At 37.0% G+C, this 20,488-nt stretch overlaps 3 protein-coding genes across 4 annotated transcripts; 1 reads left to right on the top strand and 2 right to left on the bottom strand.

Moving 5' to 3' along the window:
- Nucleotides 1-1,273: 1,273 nt before the first annotated feature.
- Nucleotides 1,274-8,053, bottom strand: LOC133880587 (leucine--tRNA ligase, cytoplasmic-like). Of its 2 annotated transcripts, none has more exons than XM_062319574.1 (4): nt 7,704-8,053; nt 6,906-7,050; nt 2,741-6,016; nt 1,274-1,610 (listed from the first exon to the last, which is right to left on the bottom strand). In XM_062319574.1, exons 3-4 carry the CDS (start codon nt 5,995-5,997, stop codon nt 1,604-1,606), a joined length of 3,264 nt encoding a protein of 1,087 aa, XP_062175558.1. In that variant the 5' UTR covers nt 5,998-6,016; nt 6,906-7,050; nt 7,704-8,053; the 3' UTR covers nt 1,274-1,603. The 2 variants fall into 2 exon arrangements, with proteins under 2 accessions (XP_062175558.1, XP_062175559.1); XM_062319575.1 differs by lacking the exon at nt 7,704-8,053 and adding an exon at nt 7,192-7,315.
- A 3,414-nt stretch (nt 8,054-11,467) lies between these two features.
- Nucleotides 11,468-13,208, top strand: LOC133879801 (large ribosomal subunit protein eL36x-like). The gene is made up of 4 exons (XM_062318576.1): nt 11,468-11,624; nt 12,100-12,204; nt 12,679-12,878; nt 12,993-13,208. The coding sequence occupies exons 2-4, from the start codon at nt 12,103-12,105 to the stop codon at nt 13,021-13,023; spliced, it is 333 nt and encodes a 110-aa protein (XP_062174560.1). The 5' UTR covers nt 11,468-11,624; nt 12,100-12,102; the 3' UTR covers nt 13,024-13,208.
- Nucleotides 13,209-19,032: 5,824 nt separating this feature from the next.
- On the bottom strand, nt 19,033-20,169 carry LOC133880690 (uncharacterized). Its single transcript, XM_062319682.1, has 2 exons — nt 19,942-20,169; nt 19,033-19,741 (listed from the first exon to the last, which is right to left on the bottom strand). Exons 1-2 carry the CDS (start codon nt 19,947-19,949, stop codon nt 19,168-19,170), a joined length of 582 nt encoding a protein of 193 aa, XP_062175666.1. The 5' UTR covers nt 19,950-20,169; the 3' UTR covers nt 19,033-19,167.
- Nucleotides 20,170-20,488: the final 319 nt, after the last annotated feature.

Genomic DNA, 20,488 nt, shown 5'->3' with positions numbered 1-20,488 from the left:
TGTCGTTTTAAAGTTTAGCGAAGAGATTAAAAATGGAGAAGAAAGTGAAATTTTCATATTTAAATTTCATGCGATATTTAAGAAGTTCAATTGCCGAATCAAGTCATACACAACCAGAGTCCAGAGACGCCAATTCCTACACTTGCAGTGGATTGGCAACTATTTGCGACGAAGCGGTTTCAAAAGTTAATGAACGTGACGAGTCAATTTTGTTGTCGCAAAAGGTGTCATCGCTAGTGAGCACGTTTTGTGACAACATTTGGTTCGTCGCTATAGCTGCTTTTTCTTGTTAGTGAGATAACGTGGCCCGGACCTTAGTGATATGATATTTACCAAAACTCTGCAAAATGTTTTTAGCAAAGCTATTGTTGTTTGATTGATGCATTTCACATCCAATAAGATTGAGTCCTTCTACACATGAGACTCTCATCCTCCCTTAATTCCCTTTTGATAATAAAAAAAATTGATTTTTATTAAAAGTTGTTTCTGATGTGACATCAGAGACAACTTTTTAATAAAATCAATTTTTTTAAGAAAAAAAGGGTGATGAACGGAGAATGAGAATATAACATTTAGCATTTCCCTTTTGCATATCTAACAACTCTGTGATGCTAACCTGCAACTATTTTCATAATTAATCCATTTGGGCACATCACTTGTCAACAAAGAAGTCAACATTGGGTTAAATCTAGGCAGATGATTTGTCTATCCTTGAGATAGAAAATTTCTATGGAGGATTTGGTTCTAGTGAGACTGCTCTTAACATATATTCTACTTGGGATTTGGTTTTACTGGATTTCCATTGATTGGACTTGCCCGAATCGTAGAGAGAGGGGGTTGTATTTAATTTGTAGGGTTCATCTGCCCCAAACAAATAAGCCCTGCACCTTAAGTTGCTCAAGGTAAGTACTGACCCCTCCACACTCCTAATCAGGATGTAGCTTATATTGGAATTAAAGTAATGCTATTTTGTAGATTGTTACACGACTCTCGTACAACTTGAATTAGTACCGATAAAAATAAAAATAAAAAAATGGGCCAATTATCACACTACCACATCATCTGAATTTTATGACACCCGTATTGCAGTCCACTAAATAACATTATTTTTGAAATTAGTATGTATACATGAAACTTGGGTGTTTTCATAGCATCTTCAATTCATCTCCACTTCATGCTTCAAAAAAAAAAAAAAAAAATCATCGCCACTTCAAGTTAAAATATAATTGTTTTTTTTTTTTAATAAGTCAGACAAATATAAAATTATAGAACATTAAAGGCAGGAGCAAACCATGTTATTCAGAAAACCAAGCGTTACACACGCACAGCTAAAAATCAATAGATATTTCATCCAGGCCAGAAAAATAACACAAAAAATGGCCTGTTCATATCAGAAGAACGGTAAGACAAGTTCTTCACTAACAGAATGTATTGCTTTTATGAATAGCATCACTTTTCCAAAATCTTTTGAAGAGACTGCATATACCACAGCATCTTGTAAGGGCCTTTTGGTCTGCAAAGTCATTGGAATTTCTCCCTCCCCAAGCTACACGTAAAGCAGGATCATCAGCTTCCCGGTCAAGTAATTTACCGCCAGTGTTTCCTATGACCTATTAATACATAGGAGAAGTGAGAAAAAGAATTTCATAACACCATAGACTAACACAAAAGAACATGAGTACTATTGCTATCAGAATTGGGCAAAAACAGGAAAATGAAAGATGAACAAGTTTGACGAAATCAAGCAAGTACACTTTTTTTAAAGTTCAAAATACTCAACACTCCTATGGAATTGAACCCATGACTTCACCCTCCACTCCTTATATCAGGGGCCAGGGGGAGGAGATGCAATCTGATCATAACACAATGAGTATGTTATGAGATGCCAAATACACCGATGATGTTGTACAATTTCATAGACATGTGACAGAATTTTCATATCTTAAAGGATGAGTAAATGATGAATATATGCCTGCAAAGTACAGTTATCAAACTAGAGATGATTAGAGTAACGAATTGACATCTGACGAATTTCAAGAGGTGATTACAGAAGAAGACAATGCAGCTGTCCAACATGCGAAAAGCAAAATCACACTCTTGGTCCAGCAGTTATCACCCAAAAACCAATTCTTCTGTCTCTGATCTGGTACCCAGACATATCAAGGATTTTAGTAAAACAGGGAAGCACAAGTTCAACCATCATTCAGATGAGTGTAAAAGGACTCTCGAAAAACTTAGATGGAAAGATAAGATGTCAAAAACAAAAGCAATAAAGATGGAACCACGAGCTAAAAGCTGTCAACATTTTATTTCACATCAAGACTTATATACTGAATTGCCAGAACAGATGTTCTCCGTTAAATGTTGCCAACTTGTCAGATTCTTTGATGTCACTATTTCTTAAAACAAAGAAGACAGTAAAACAGTTCTTTCTGATTGCTGAGAATATGGATGGGAAAAAAATGAAACATGACTTCCTTGTCAGGGACGCAGCTTACATAAATACTTTTCCTCTATCCTCAACCAGACAAATAAGGCAGAAGAGGATGCTTAAAGAACAGAAGCAAAAACATAGAAAAAAGGCAGAAGAAATTCGTCTCTTCAGAAAACAATGGAATCATTGTGACCCATGTTAATGAATATTTAAGTTATGAAATATATATATATCAGTTGATCAGAAATTCCAAGAAAATAAATGCCAATCACAGGAAATTACTAAAATGGATGAAAGTTGTTTTACCTAGTCAAGAAAATGGCAGTTGGATTTCCAGGGGTTGGAGGATTCTGATTTAGCAGTGATTCAAGAGGACCAGCTTTAGCAGGAGCATTGGGGTCGGTTGCAGACAAAATTTCCACCTCTTCAAGATTAAGTTGTCTCTTAATCAAGTCCAAGTTCTCCTGGAGGACCTCAATCTCTCCAAATGGTAGCCTCAAATCCAAAGCCTGGACTCCAAGTGCAGTTGCCTCATCCTTTTTGAACCTCAAGAAAGGCATACACAGCTTTTGGGTTTGCTTGAAATCTTTAGCCTGACCAGCAGAACTATTCTTCAGTGCCTCAAGTATCTCCTTATCTGGAGCAAAAGTACGAGTCTTCCTGTCAAATTTGCTTTGCAATATCTTCAAGCACTCTGCTTTCCATCCATCAAATTGTTCATTCACATATATCAAGCCTGTTAGCTTGTTGTCTTCAGTCAGTGATGTGACTGGAGCACCAGTCTTATTGGCTCTCCTTGAACCTAATATTTGTTTCTGAAGTAGCTTTCTCATCAAAACAATCGAGTCTTGCAAATACTTGTTGGAACTCTTGAGGGTTAGGTCCGGAGCATCAGCTACAGGCCATCCAGCCTTCAGGACAAACCCATTCCTCTTCAAAAGCTTCCTCCAAACATACTCTGAATAGTGAGGACAGATTGGAGTGATAAGCCGTGTCTGCACATCCATAAAACGCCAAATCAAATCATAGTTCATGCCCCCAGCACCACATGAGAACCTGTACTCATCCCTGGCAGCTTGAAGATCAAAAAATCCAGTCTTGAGAGCTTCCCGGAACATGAAATTCTGGTAATGCTGCTCAGTCATTTTGACAGCAATGTTTATCTCATTTGCAAACACCCGATCAGCATAAGTAGATGGGGGGCCTGTTCTCAAAGAAGACTCTGCTGCCAGAACTTCTTCCATCCATGAAATCTCTTTAGTAAGTCGTAAGATAGCAGCATTCGCAGTCTCAAATACAAAATTTGCATCATCAACACCATCACCAGCATCAGCCAAAGAGAATCGTGTGGCATCAGCAGAAAACTCCTCAATTGCCTGGCGCAAGGTCCTGAAATTCCCTGTAGACTTGGACATCTTCTCAGAATTGAGCATGATGTGCCCATTGCATCTAAACCCCCGAGGCCAGTGATTCTTGGGCATGATTGCTGTGTGGTTGTAGATGGAGAAGGTCAGATGATTCTGGATGAGATCCTTACCAGACACTCGAACATCAAACGGATACCAATATTCAAACTCCTGCTTCATCTTATTAATAATAGGTGAAGAGATATCAGATGATTTAGGGTATGGGCCACCACAGAAAAGAAAATCCCAGATGTCATCCGTCATTTGTTCAGGCTTTATGAGAGATGTATCGGACCCATATATGTCCCCGTTCTGTAACAGGTGGGCAATGGTGTAATAAGCCATGTAGAGAGTGGAATCGGACAATGACTCAACAAGGTATTGTTCATCCCAAGGGATGCGTGTCCCAAGCCCAAAAGATCGTGAACATGCCCACTGATTTAGCCAGCCCAAAGTGTGCTCAAATCCATGTCGTGTCTCGTCAGAAAATAGATTCATGGTGGACAGGCATTCCTCAGCCAACTTCTGCCATTCTGGTTCCCCATATGTAATGTACCATTGATCTGTAAGTGCCACAACACATTCATCACCAGACCTTGAAATCACCCGCTTCTCGGGTTCACTATACATAATTGCCAGGCCCATCTCTAAAAGCTTGCTCCTGATCAATGGCTTTGCTTCCTGCACTCTTCTCCCTGAAAACTCACCAACAACCATTGTTCCCTCAGTAAACCCCTTTAAGTATGTCAACTTCTTGGCTTCTGCAAGCTTCTCCTTTTCATTCTGGCTTTTGATTTTCAGATCCTTGCAAACTTTTTCTGCAGCCCTATCTCCAAATTCGGGAATGTCAATTATGGGAATAATCTCAAACGGTAATACCCATTCATCCTTCACACCATACTTTGCCCTTAAAGGTGGTTTTGATTTTAAATCATGCAAGGCCATGTAATCATCAGGAGCATCACTGGGAACACTAGTGACAATGCCAGTACCTTTGTCTGTCAGGATGGTCAACATGGGAAGAGCATATATGATCTCGTTGAACGAAAGAGGGGACCTTAACGGGAGGCCAATCAAATCATAACCAGTCAGCTCAACCAAGCATGTAGGTTTCTCTGGGATTCTAGAGTAGTTCTGATATGCAAGGTTAAGGGCAGCTCTTTGTGTGACAATAAACACTTCAGTGTCATTAATTTCAAATGCCCCGTACTTTCCATCAGGTAATACCCATGCATTTGTTTGCCCATACATAGTCTCTGGTCTCAAAGTTGCAGCCGCCAAGAAAATTCTTCTCCCTTCTAGCACTCCTAGTTTAGGGGGAAAAGGCGACAACACCTCCATCTTAATGAGAGTGTACTCTTGAGGCTGAACTCCTTCACCAGTTGCCCTATCATGATCTGCGCATGGCTGGCCATCTAGAGGAGAATACATGGTGTATCTGACATCTTTCACAATCTTCCCCATGGATTTTAACTTCCTCATCTGCCACCTCACAAAGGAATCGTAAAATGGGTTCATGTCAGTAGTGATAAAGGAGCGTCTCCAGTCACAACCCAAGCCAAAAGCTTTAAGGTCCTCCTTGGCCAATGGAGGAAAGTAGCTCAACCAATTATATGGATTCTGGAAATTAGATATCTCGCTATCAGAGAGGCCAAAACTACGCATAATCTCCCATTGGAATGCCTGACCACTTGATTTTGACGCAGCTTTGGACTTCTTGCCCTTGAATTTATCTGGTGGTGCACCTCCATTTACATCCTCAGATTCTTGTGAGATGTGTACTTCCTCATCCAATTCACATGGAAAAGTTGGTGGATTCCCAAATTGTTGGATTTCACGTGCAAGTTTATCAGCTGAGGCCTTGATGGGCATGCCGGTGCAGTGGAAAGCAAAAGGCAAGAGCACATTGGCACCTCTTAGTCTATGATAAGCAGCAGCAAATTCTAGCTTTGAAAGTGAGAATGCGTGTCCAAGATGCAAATACCCATTCATATAAGGATAGGGGAAGTTGCCAAAGAACTTCTCACCCGGTTCAGGAGGTCTTTCACAAGATTCAGCCCTGAAAATATCTTCTTTTTCCCACCATTCTCGAACATCATGCTCAATCTGCAGGAGACGGTCCCTCCTAGCAAAGCTTTTCCCACCCTCAGCCGCCATGTCACAACGTTGACAGAAACTGCAAAAAACAATATACCATAACCAAACATACTACTGCAGGAAGTACTCAAAAATCCCACGCATACAAATATATTTGGTCAAAGTGCAAAATTTATGATAATTTTCTCCCTCATTCTTTTCCTTACTCTCCTCACTTATCAACCAATTGATGAAAAATAGAACAGAAATTTGAAATTATCTTCGATTCTTCACTATCAGAAGAAGAAACCAGTGGGGGGGGAGGGGGTAAAAGACCAACTACGACAGAATCACCACAATGCTGAATCAAAGTCAGATTATTTTCTTTCGCATAATTTGTTATTCAGAGAATTTTTGAATTAGTTTTAGTTTTTGCAACTTGGAATTTCTGTATGACTTCAAAAGAAAAACCCAAAATAATAATCACTAATAATGGCACATAATCAAAACAAAAACATTTATACATTAAGAAGCATACTTCTCATCAACCCAGAATGATATTGAATCATCTAGATTCCAATCCAACTCATACCAGAGAGAATTAAAAACCCCATGAAAAAAATTCATTAAATATAGAGCTCAATTCACAAAAAAGTAGCAAACTATCAAGTCTCCTAAAACAAAAATGTGATTGAATCATCCATATTCCAATTAACTTAAATCAAAGAATAATAAAAACCCAATTATCAATTCCCTAAATATAGAACTTAATTCACTAAAAATAGTACGTAATCAGGCCCAAAAGAACAAGAGTATCAACAATACAACCAAAGCCAGCTACAACAACGGTAGCAGCAAACAACACCAAACAAACAGAAAACAGAACACCAGTACAAGGATTTCATATCTCATAAACTCAAAATGATATTGAATCATCCGGATTCCAATCTAACTTACACAAAAGAATACTAAAAGAAGAAAGTTTGTACCTCTGGCTCAGAAGCGATACACAAAGGGCATTACGGGGAGACTTGGATAAGTTTTGACGGAGGAGAGGAAAAGCCAGTGAGAAAGAGGGGTTTCTTGGAGACCAAACAACTCCACTTTATATCAGCCGATGTTGAACAACGCGTGCTGCCCAAGTGATGGAGAAGAATAAGAAATTGATGGGAAAGCAAACAGCAACAAGAAATAGATAAATGCAATTGAATTTGGAAAAACTAGCTCGATTCTTGTGAAAAACAGAATTTCAGAAAAACCATTATATCAACGTACCATCTACTCTAAAAAGGTAGAACAAGAAAGAACAAAATCTGCGGAAGGAGAGGCCGAGACGAGAGGCTGAGGCTGAGGCTGAGGGTGTGGGTGAGGGGGTAGTCTAAGAGTTCAACGCCGCTAGGGTTCAACGAGCGTCTTTGTTAAAACGTGTATTTACAAAGGCTCGGTAATTCGGATTCATGGGTCGGGTTCGTGTCAAGCCGGCCAACCCAATTACGTAAACGGGCTTGACGCGAATTCGACCCGATTATTAATCGGGTTGTAAAAATATAATCCGAACACAACCCGATTAATAATCGGGTAACCCGAACACGACCGATAAATACGACTAATCAAAGCTGTAAACTGGAAAAACCAAACATTACGTTGGTGACCCAAAAAGAATCTCAAACGCCCCAACAGCGCCAATAACATTCAAAGTCTAAACACAAACAAAAGTAGCATCAAAATCAACATCTTGTACGTGGAATTTCATATTGGGGATTTGATAGAGAAAATAAAATTGGTACCAGTTGCTGGCAGAGGTCCTTCAAGGATGTTCGCATATCGGCATGGTCGGGAAAATCAGCGAACTTGTAGAAGGAGACGACCACGAGAGATTGGGAATCCGAGTCACCCGAACCGGCTTCGGGTCCGGTCGAAACTGGAATGAAACTACTGAACTAACCGAAGGGTGAAACTGAAACACTGAAAATCTGGAAGAGATCAAGAGAAGATGAGAACTCGAGAAGTGCGGCCGTGCGGGCGTGCGGACTGCGGAGTGCGGGCGACGGGCGTGCGCCGTGCGGGGTGGTGCGGCTACGCCGACTAGCGGGCTAGGGTTCCGATTCGTTTCTTCCTTTCTCAGTTTCTAACTTTGTAGATTCTTTCATTGTTCAATTTGTTCTTCTACTTTTGTTTTTCTTCCTCTCTTCTTAAAAAAAATAAAAAAAAATAAGGGTCTAATCTTGTCTGGCCATACACGATTTTAACCCGATAATAATCGGGTCGACCCATTACGACCCGAGTCCAATTACAATAAACTCAAACTCTATTTTTTCGTGTTGTGTTTGTGTCAGGTTCGCGGATCGTATTAAAAATTGACAACCTTTTATTATTTTCATTAAATTTTTTTTTCTTACCATTTTCGTCACACAATTTTTTATTTTTTATTTTCTTACCATTGGCCAGTTAAGTGAGAATTTCGAGCAAAGAAAAATTATAGGACTAGTTTGGCAACCCACTTTTATTCTTCCTCTATTTCTTTTCATTTTTTTTCAAAAATATCAAATCAAAAACATTTTAACTTTTCTTACACTTTTTATATCACATCAATTATATTTTATTATTATTCAAATAAGAAAAACTCACTACAAAACAAAGCCTTTTCACTTTTCTATAAAACATTCTTAAATTTTATATCACATCAATCACTTTTTACTATACAACACACAAATATTTCACAACAAAATTACTTACCAAACAAGCTCATAAACTTGTAACAAGCAAACAGGCTCACACGTTACTAGGGTAGGCAATTCAGACTTTCGTATCTGGTTCGAGGTGACATTTTTTTTTTTACATGTCCTCGTAAGAGGTAGAAGAGAATTCGAACTAATAACCTCCATTTGATGAGATATGATCCCCAGCCGAGCTCCCTCTCGTAAACGGCTGTGTTATATTTTGATCCTCATAGAATGCTTTTTTACACTCTTTAAGTGCATAAAGCAGCCCTTGTGCGTCTACCGCATGGTGAATAGAACTAAATTTACATCGAGAATGCGTAGTGGAAGAAGTAGGTGCGGAGGAGAGAATGAACTCAGACTCAGAGCCTCTCAGATGACGCAGAGCTAAGCCAAAACATATTGAATAGAACAAAATTGGCTAAACAGTGTTCATTACAATTTACAATATGTATTGTTTAAAATAAGGGGAAACTAGAAACAATAATATTTCTTTGCAAAAGAGAAAACCTTAGCAAAGAATCCCGACAGGGCCGGTGACTCCGGCGTGCACTAGTGATTGGCCTAGGGTTGGTGAGCTGGAGATGACGGCGTGTAGGCTTGACGAGCCGAAGACGACAGCGTGCAGGGTTGGCGAGCTGGAGACGATAGTGTGCAGGCACTGCAGGGTTGGCGAGCTAGAGAGAGGAGACGACGGCGTGCACTGGGTGAAAATGTGAAATGTATAGGGTTCTAGTTTTGCTATTCTGAATTTTTTTTTTTTTTTTTTAAATAAATAAGTAAACGGGTTGGTGGGTGACCCGATAACTAAACGGGTCAACCCACATACATAAGTTGTAACACATAGTATAGGATTATAATAATTATATAGGAACCATTCCATTTCAAGATACAGGAAATTAAAATAATTGAAAAAAAATGTTTTAAGAAATTTTGGGAGGAAATTTCCTTCACAATTAACCAAAGCCTTTTATGCTATCTGTCCGTCAGAATTAATTGAGTAGACAGTTAATATACGATTGTCATACAAATTGGATAATATGACAGTGAATTTTTTTTTTTTTTTTTTTTTTTACAAATGCTAATCAAATAACTAGTTTGGATCTAATCAGGCCTACAATCACAAAAATATATCACATTTACAGCTAAAAAAATGATTTCTAGAATAACCTAAAACAGATTTTCAGCAAAGAAACATCTTTTCAATTTTAATTTCCTGTAGAATGAAACACTTATAAGTACAGGAAATTTCCTCCCAAAAAAATGTTTTAGGAAATTAAAATAATTTCCATGGTCTGATTCAACGGCTAAAAGAAGGTTTGAAGAAGAAGATGAATGAAAAATGGGGTTTTTTCTTTTGAACAATTATAATTTAGTCCTCAAAATTACTTGTTATTCTATAGATAGCTTCCTGAACTACTAACGCTTGGACTTTGGCCTTCAATAGTCCAACCTATCAAAACCTTTGAAAAATACTAATTTTGGCGAAATATACTCATAATACCCCTCATATCATTTTTCAATTAAAAAAAAAAAAATTTAAAAATTAAAAAACTTATAAACTAAAAAAGACTAAAATTTTATTTTTAAAATTGAGAATAATCTCAGTTTATTAAAATTTTATTTTACTTTTTTTTTTTTTTAATTTTCTCGAAATAAAAATATAACCTCATTTTTTTTAAAAAATATTAGATTTAATCAATTTAAAAATCAATCTTTTTGTAAGTTTTTTTTTTTTTTTTAAGAAAAAAATTATTAACAAAATTTTTGTCATATCAGCGAGTCAACAAATCATTCTTTAAAACCAATTTTATTTAATAAATAGCATATTGAATCCATCGACTAATTTTAATAAAATATTTATCCAAAATTTGCGATCCAAATTAAGTTTTCATTCGATTTAATCAAGATTTTATAAAGTAGACTAAAAGAGTTATGCTTTTATATATCTAAAATGATATTAAAAAAAAAAAAACTAAACTACATGTTATATTTGATATATAAACTAAATTATGAAAAAATTATATCATAAAAATGAGGCATTACTTTTTTTAGATTTACTAATTGATAAATCATTATTGAGTTATAACCTTATCAATTTAACGACTTACAATAAAGAATTGTAAAGGTGGACGACTAAAATATGTCCACTCCACAATAGTAGCTTTAAAATTTTTTAAAATTAAATAGTAATAATAATTAAAAAAAAATTGGTGTTTGGAGGTGGCCGACGCTCCTAGGGTGGCTCGCGGCCACCCCCTAGGGTCGAGGGGTGGCTGTATAGGTGGCCACATAGTCACCCCTAGGGATCGGGGAGTGGAGTGCGACCACCCCAGGCCTTGGGGGCCACCCCCTCCCCAAATAGTCAAACACTATAAAAATAAAAGTTAAAAAGAAAATAGTTTTTTTAGTTTTTAGCTTTTTAGTTTAATTTTTTTTTTAATTTATTTAATTTATTATTTTTAATTTAAAAATGACGCGTAACAAGGATATTATGGGCATATTTCATCAAAATGGACATTTTTTTAAAGATTTTAATAGTTTGAAGGCTAGAGTTGTTAGTTCAGACTTTGGAGAGTCATTCATAGAATGACTAGTAGTTTGGGGATCAAATTATAATTTTTTTTTTTTTTTTTTTTTTTTTTTTTTTTTTTTTATAAAAAAGAAACAAATTGGGTATTGGTAAGAAACAAATTGGGCATTGGGCCCATTCATGACAATTTTTTTCACAGCACATACGTGGCAGGGCCACTCCAACATGATTGAAAAACGGCCCAGTCGGTCTAATAACATCATTCTTCTTCAAACCCTCCAGTCGACGGCTAAGATCCACCTTCATCTCGAAAACGAATTTTCACCCGTTAGATCACCCAAGCCAAAGCGCACGCAAGCCCTACAAAACCCTAGTTCCGCTCCGCTGAGAAAACCCTAGCCATTACGTTTCGCGCGCGCCCCCCACTCTCCGCAGAGCTCAGAGACCTTTGTTCGGTGAGTACCTTTCAGATCTTTGCTCCTTAGACAAAATCTGACTCTCCCATTTGATTTCAATTTTGCTCATCTGTGAATTATCTTTCCTTTCCTCTGTTTTAGCTGTTTTTTTTTTTTTTTTTTTTTTTTTTTTTTTTTTTTTTGGGTCAGATCTATGTTGAAGTAAAGAATAAATGTGCTAGTTTTGAAACCCAACTCAGTTTTGTTAATTAAAATTTCTGTGATTTTATTTTGTTTTCAAGAGGTTTAATTCGTACCATGGGTTCTAAAAATGTGTGAATCTGCATGCTGGTTGTCATAGTTTAAGAATATTAATATGATGGGAAGACTTATTCATGTCAAAAATTCTGAATTCGGTTAAATGTTTTGACCAAAATGGGCTGATATTAAAAAAAAAAAAAAAGAAGCTTCGTGTGTTGTGATTTTGATTTGATTAGATGAAGGAAGGGTAACTGAATATTGATTTTGTAAGCAGGTAATGGCTCCAAAACAGCCAAATACTGGCCTCTTTGTGGGCTTGAGCAAAGGCCATGTTGTCACCAAGAAAGAATTAGCCCCACGTCCCTCTGATCGCAAAGGAGTAAGTTGATTCATTTCCTAACATTCTCTTATGGAGTCTCTTATGTTTTTTTTTTAAACATTTGGGAATCATTGAAGCAAAAAACTGTATTGATTTTAGCATATTAAAGTAAAGAAGAGCACTTATTACAGTGGTTTAAGTGGCCTATCATTGTTCTACCATTATTGTTCTGCCTTCTAGTGGGATTTTGCCTAAAGAATAAATTGGTTTCAATTAAATCATTCTGACTATGATTTAAATTTTCTGTTTTGATATTCTTTCATGATATTTTGCATTTGGGAATCATTAAAGCAAAAAAACTGTATTGATGTTAGCATATTAAAGTAAGAAGAGCACTTTTTACAGTTAACATATTTTTTCTTGGTTGTTAAGTGGTTAAATTTAAATGATTATTAGTGAGGTTTAAATTTTCTGTTTTGATATTCTTTCATGGCACAATCTGTTGATTGTTTATTATTATTATTACACATGCAGAAAACTAGTAAAAGAGTCCACTTTGTGAGGAACTTGATAAGGGAAGTTGCTGGATATGCACCATATGAGAAGAGGATCACTGAGCTTCTGAAGGTTGGAAAGGACAAGCGGGCGCTCAAAGTTGCTAAGAGAAAGCTCGGCACTCACAAGAGGGCAAAGAAGAAGCGTGAGGAAATGTCTAATGTTCTTCGCAAGATGAGGTTAATATATAATTCTTGCAAATTCTGTTACTCAAAACTTCATTGTAAAGAGTTATGGTTCTTATGATTTTCAATTGTTTTATCTTATTTTGTTTATGGGGGACTTGTCTTCAGGTCTGGTGGAGCTGGAGAAAAGAAGAAGTGATCTCATCGCCACACCCTCGGCCAAAAGCCTTACTGTTAGAGTTGTACTTCTAATCTGTGAGACTTATATGAGTTATTTTTTTTCTTACTTCTGTTTTGAATGAGATGATTTCCAGAATTAAAGTGTAGCTTACCTTTTGGTAGGGTGGACATATTCATCTTTCAGTAGTGTTGTTTTACATTTAATATTTGGTTTTAAGCTTTTGATTTTTAATTTGATAATTTTGAACTAAACTCCCCTGAATCCAAGTCAAATTACTTCAGATCTGAATTCATGGCAATGGACTAATTAACTCATAGAAAATGTAAAAGATTACAAGAATGAAACAAATTGATTTTCAAATTTGTAAGGATATTTTTGTCTTACTGAAAATTTTTGAAGGTTATTTTTTGTTCTTTTGTTGGCTTTGAGTGTGACATTGACATTGTTTTGGTGCTTTGGGAGGACATTAATAATGTGATGATATTTTAAGGGGACTATGCTTACTTTTTCCTTTTGAGTTTTGAGAAAATTGTATTAATGAAATATAGTTGAGACGTGATCTCTAGCTAATTGACCTATTTTTTGGGGACATTAACCGGTTGATTTAATCTTAAATCTTAACAAATACTTTTAAAACATGACAACCTAACATTACAACTTTTTAATCTTTGAGATTACGCTCGTAAAAGTGCCTAAACATTAGGGGGTAAGTGAAGTTTTTTATTTTTTTTTATTTTTATTTTTATCAAATGTTCTCCCCAAATTAAGTCTTGTGTAAATAATTTATTCTCCACTTCTTAGAGCAATAAAGGCATACCTTCAAGACTACAAGTATTTACAAACAAATCAGGATAGCAAAATAAGAAATAAAAGGGAAAATATGCTACAACTCCGGCGCTTGATTTTGACATTAACACCCCAATTTCAATTTTGAAAACTTAATACCCAAGTTTACAAAGATTTTAAATCTAAGATCTTTGTTTATTTTTCCCTCAAATAAATAACAAAAATGACATGAAAATATAATTATGTCCTTATTAAAAGTTTTAAAAAAGTAAAATACTAAAAACATAAAAAAGGGAACCACGATCGTCGGATGGGCATAATTATAACTTATTTGAAGAGAGGATTTCAATCCCAAGAGGATTGGCAAACTTTCAAACTGCTATCAGAGTATCACATACCCATGGAGAATGATGAGATTTTGTAGACAAACGTTTGCCTATCAACCCACTTTTATTAAAAGCTATAAAAGTGGGTTGTCTTTTACACCACATCCAAATTGAAAGTTTTTTCTTAATAATAATTATTTATTATGTCAAGAAAAAATATCTTATCATGACAAGTGATAGCCAAGCAACGCGTGAAAGAAGCTCCACATACACATTTTTGTGAGAACAACTTTTTGCGAGTTTTTTTTTTTTTTTTTTTTTAATGAGATTTAAATCGATTTTTAGAGATGGACACCAAAAAAACACTAGAAAGAACTCTAACATTCTTCATCTTTTTAAAGGGTATAAACGTGTAATTGAGATGATGGAAAACTTGTGGAAGAAGGTCTAAGGAAGAGTGCAACTTCTGTTCGGTCATGGCAAAATACAAGTGTTTTTTGCCCACCAATAACCAATTGACACGTAAGCTAAAAACCAAAAAATAAAATAATGCTGATCCACCGGATCCCTCTCACAACTTCCCATTTTTCCTTCTAAAAAAAATAAAAATCCCCAAATCATGATCAATGGATGTCGAAGAAACCAGAAGATCTGCACCATCGCCGCCCCAAATCTGCAGCCCACCGTGGCACTGCCCAGACCGGACACTACCGCCACCGACCGGACTGAACCACGCTGCCTACGCCCAAGCCGAACCCTAACTCCACCCAACACTGCTAATCCATCGATGTTGCCTCAAGATCTCGCTTTTGCTGTGTTTGTTCTTTCCCAGAGAGCTTTTGAGCGTGATTTGAGGCTACGAGTGAAAGATAGTCTTGTGGGGGAGAAGATGAATGATACAGTACGCAGTAGTTTCTAGGATTTTGGGTTTCTCAGCATGTGTTTCTTTGCTCACTTGTTCCGTAGGCGTTTTGTACAAAAGGCATAATGGGTCCATTTGGTAGTTTTGTAGCCTTGTGTATTCAAACCAGAAGCAGGGTTCAAGAGCAGATCTTGTATAAAACAAAATGCTTGAACAGATATTTTGTTTCTCTCGACAAAGCACCTCAATGAGTGTACTGAAATGCTGTAAACCTTCAAAATGAAAATCGGCTGCTATTTTCTGTCAAATAAACCTTGTATTTTTTTGTCTTAGCCCAACAGAGGACATCCTCTATGCAAGCAAACGATTATGGCAACCCATCATTATATATATGAAAATCCCCTGGTCTAAATTCGATGATTTTGTCAAGTGGGAACAACGGTGTACGGCCTTTCTCGAGTCTTACTGCCGGAGAGAGAGAGGTTGAACTTAACGGTGAAGGAGCGGCGGAGCTGGCAGCGGCGTCCGGCGTGGGGCAGTGAGCGGTGGCTGGGATGGCTTTTTTTTTTTTTTTCTTTTTTGTAATATATATTTTTTTTAAGACTAAAAGAGTGAAAGAAAAGGTTGGATTCAGTGTTTTGTTAGCATTTGCGTTTTTTGTTTTTTTTTGTTTGATGTTGATGTGTCAATCCTTAATTGGAGGGCAAAAACCTCTTGGTTTTTGCCAATGCCGTATTGAAGTTATACTCCTAAGGAAAGTAGAAGGTGGAAGAGAATGTTTGTTGGAACCACAAAGTATTGGTAGTTAAATCTCTAAACTGGCATCCAAGTGTTGCTTTCCTGTGGGAGGCCCACCAAACATCATATATTAAATCCCTAAGATATTGCAATGATGTTGGAGCGGAGATCTGCGTTTTATCCTTTGAATTTTTTCAATCAATTTTTGTGTTAAAGCTTGATGTGACATTTAGCTATTACGAGCAATGGAAAGGATAATGTTTGAAATGTTCCAATACCTTATAAAATCACTCTACATTTATATATTTTCAATTATTTTTTGATCTCTTTAGCTATTAGTTTTTCTTCCTTCTCTTTAAGAGCAATCCCATCAATTTCCCTATATTTAGGGAACAAAACCGCTTTTTGTTTCCATATAAAAAAACACCCTATAGTAAATTCTCTAAATTTTGTCTATATCAATTAAATACTCTTTCTTTATCTTATTTTATTATTTTTTCTCTTTATTATTTTATTTTTATTTTTTATTTTTTTTTCTCTCTTCATCTCTCTCGTCTTCTCCAGAAACTTCCTCTCATCTTCTCCGTCCTCTCTCTCTCTCTCTCTCTCTCTCTCTCTCTCAAAACCCATCACCTTCATCTCTCATCTTCTCCGTCCTCTCTCTCAAAACCAACTCAGAAATCTCTTCTGAAAATTCTAGAAATGTGATTTTGCGGAAATTCTAGCTCCAATCTCTAAGGTAGGGCTCGAATCGTGGATTGAAGCAATGGATGTGGATTCGTCGTCGATGGTGTTGGAGATTGATCACGATTCGGGGGTGCAGAACCACAATACGACGTCGTCTCCGGTGGATCTCTGTTGGGTCGTCGCGGGCAAAACAAGGGCAGAATTTCCAGTGGGTTGACGGAAGAGACACAAAACAGGGGCCGAATTTTGGTGGGTTGACGGAGAGCCAATTTTCCCACAAGACTACAAGATCTGGTAGTTCTCCAATGAATAATCTGATTGCTTTGTTTGGGAGACATGGATTTGGGGTTTTTTTTTTTTTTTTTTTGGTTTCTGATTGTTCTCGTTAGGGGTGTTCAAACGGAGCGGTTATAACCGCTTTAAAACCGCTAACCGCTTAAAACCGCTAACCGCTTATAACCGTTAACAGCTTTTAAAAGAGGTTATAAATAACCGGAAACCGCCTAGGCGGAGGCGGTTAGCGGTTATAGGGTTTTAAAAACGGTTATAAATAACCGCTAACCGCTTATATATATATATATATATATATATATTAAAATAAAATAAAAATAAAAAACCAAAATTTTGTAATTTTTTGGTTTTGAATTTGGTTATTTGGATTTGAAAAATTAGATTTGGATTTGGTTATGTTTGTGTTTTGGATTTGTAATTTTGTATTTAGATTTGTTAATTTTGTACCAAAGGACAAAATGCCCAAAAAGTATTAAATTTTTTTCTTGAAAAAATTAAAATATGTACAAAAACAGGCCCAAAACCGGTGTAAACCTGGCCCAAAACCGGTGTAAACATAGCCCAAAACCGGTCTAAACCCGGCCCAAAACCGGAATTCAAAAGCGGTTTTAAACCGCCGGTTATAACCGCCTCCGCCTAGGCGGTTAGCGGTTGCGGTTGGTAAAATAAAATAACCGCTAGGCGGTTAGCAGTTTTAGCCAATAACCGCCGGTTATAACCGCTTGTACACCCCTAGTTCTCGTAGTTGGATTTTGTGAATTTTGTGTGGTGATTAAGGTGGTTATTTGTTTGTTTGGTAAGAAAGTGAAGGAAAATCAGCAAGAAGTTGTTTCTTGGTCATCTCTGGAAGCGGGAAGGGGGAAGAAGAGAGGACAGAGAGGAGAGAGCCATTTTTTTTTTTTTATTAAAATAATGGGTTGGGTAGCAATAGTGCTTCCCAATGGGTTGGGAAGCACTGTTGCTTCCCAACCAAAAAACCCAATTTTAGGGTATCTGTTGGAGGTTGATTTTTGGTGTTTTTTGTGAGATTTTCCCTAAACATAGGGAAGGGAACCATTTTAGGGAGTCTGATGAGAGTGCTTTAAGATCTATATAACCTTCAACGACCCTTTGGTTAAAAACATGGTCAGCACCCTCCACCATGACGTGACCCACTATATGGATAGAGAATTTTAGAAATTTGGTTGTTCGTATTGTTAACAATTTGAACAATAAATATGAGATTTATTATAAATCCTATTTGTCTGAACAGTTCTCGAACATGTTGTCTCCTTGCTCGGGCATGTGAGAATAGATCCACATTTTTTGCTAAATTGCAAATTATTTTGATCTGAATCCCGTCTTGGTTTAAAAAATTCGAATGAGGTGCTCTCAAATTATCTATCCGAATTGTATGTAATTCAGACAGCTTCACAAAGAAAATAGGTACAGAATCAGGCTCACTTGCCCTTTCTATAGAATTAGCCAAATTATGTGCAGTTCGGAGAGCAAATGTGAAGGAATTTTATCTTAATGAAATCTTGATTTGTATGTCGTCCTTCCATCTAAACGGAGTTTTGCTAATCTTTCCCTATATATTTTTCAACTATGCTCTTTGCGTTTAGGGGTTTGGCTTTTTGTTATGAGAATAGTATCCTCAAGAGTCAAGAGGATCCTATTCCCACAAGGACAAATGCCATGGCCCCTTTTCCCTTGTTGTTTTTCAAGCATCTCCATAGTTACAGACTCTCCACTATGAGTGGGAAGCCATTAAATACTGATAGAGAACAAAAACGTCAACCCTGGTCTCCTCGAGTTGCCTTGACCGTACGTGCTCAACTTGTTTTTCTTGGATTCACTTGTAAACAACTTATTTCTTTGCTTCAAGGATTTGTGCCCTTTGGATTTACGAATCATACACTTGACTGTAAGAAGCAAAAGAGACTCTCCTCCGGTGCTGTGTTGTGTTTGTGTTATCTCTGTATTTTTAGGCTTTTTATTTTCTGTCATCTCCATGTTTTTCCTTGTATCGGTGTTTGAGTCTTCTGGGTTCTTTATACACCATTAACCACATTTAATGGTGGCCCGAGTTCTTAGCATCCGTGCTAAGCATCAATAGGCCCACATCTTAATTTGATGCATTGTCTTTGCGTACTTTCATTCCTAGTTAATTTTTGTTGGGTTGCTTTATTTGTTGTTTTCTTTAAGCCACAAGCTTGCTTTGGCTTTAGTTTGTATTCCTTTCATGTACAAGGCTTTAGTTTGTAGTTCGTTAATGTGTTAACAAACATTAATTAGTAAGCTAATTACCCAAATCAAAATGATGGGAACTTCAACAATGAGCTCAATAAAGCTAAATTTCCAAACCAAAATCAGGCCAACATTATGCTCATTCCATTAACCAAGGAGGACTTAATCAAACACTCATACGCGCGCGCATATATATATATATAGAGAGAGAGAGAGAGAGAGAGAGAGAGAGAGATTTCAAAATCAGTGCAAAAAAGCATAAATGGTAGTAGAAATATAAACCAAAAGAGCAGAGGAAACCAAGAAAAGCAACGCCGCCACTGCATGGATAGCAGATTTACTCCCACAGGACAACAACCCCAACCGGATCTGGATGACGTTGACCATGGACAGCATGAGGAACAAGCAGCCCATGACAGAGCCGATGGCGGAGCCCATCATGCCGAGCCTGAGGACATTGATGTTGATGTGGGCGCGGAAGGCCTCGTGGACGTCCTTGCTGTTGAGCAGGTTGATTGCCAACTTTAGGCCTTGGGCGACAAGGGAGGAGAAGAGGAAGAAGCTGAAGGAGACAACCTCGAAGACTAGCAGCTTCCTCACCATGTCAACACCGGCGTTGCAGGCCGTGTTGTTCCCCAGGCTATTCTGGTTAGGGGTGGTGAGGGAGAGCCCCACGAAGACGGCGACGGAGAAGAGCGAGTTCACGTTGACGAGGCCGTCCAGGGCAGTCACGTGCACGCTCGTTGTCGTTGTTGCAGAGGTTGACGCTGATGTCACTCTCTCAAAGTCATCGTCTTTCGGGTATGGCGACTCAGATCTGGCAAGAAAAAAAGAGAAGGAATTTAAGAAAAATAATAGAATTGAGTGTAAAATCAACCAAACCCAGATTGAGATTTTGATTTTCAGAGATATATATATGAATGACATTTAAATCAGAATGAAATTATATACTATATGGGTTTGAACTGAATTGAATTTAGATCATAGCATAAATAAGAGAGAGAGAAAGAGGAAGACCCATCCATGGTTAAATCTTGCAAGTCTTTGTTGTTTTTCTGTGGAGAGAGAGAGAGACAATCTTTCTATTGTGAGTGATGCTTATTTTATTGCTTGTATCGTAGGATTTATGATTATTTTCTGGAAGAAAGGGGAAGGGGAATGCTTTGCTTTTCTGGTTGTTTCGTGTTTGCTTTTGCGGTTGGCCGTCAATCGTCATGGTGGGGTGGACTCCAACATCATATCGGGAACGCCCTTCTGTATTTCAAAGATGAAATAAGCATATTGTGACCTTTTGATGGCCACCTTAAACCAAACCAAACCATATTTACTAATAATTAAACGTTTTGACTTTATATATATAATCCCGTAAAGTCTACATATTCCTCGTACTACTATCCAACTAAAAATATCTTTTTAAATTTTTAATTTGGACAATATTCTATAAATTTTCAAAAATGTCAATGTTTTTCCAATAACGAAAATACATTTAATAAAATAAAAAAAATACAAAAAATTTTAAAAACAAATACTAAACTAAAAAATAAAATAAATAAATACATAAAAA

This window comes from Alnus glutinosa, chromosome 10, assembly GCF_958979055.1.
Source record: "Alnus glutinosa chromosome 10, dhAlnGlut1.1, whole genome shotgun sequence".
Lineage (NCBI taxonomy): Eukaryota > Viridiplantae > Streptophyta > Magnoliopsida > Fagales > Betulaceae > Alnus > Alnus glutinosa.
Note: the sequence above shows the minus strand (reverse complement) of the source record. Positions and strands in the feature narration are given on the sequence as shown.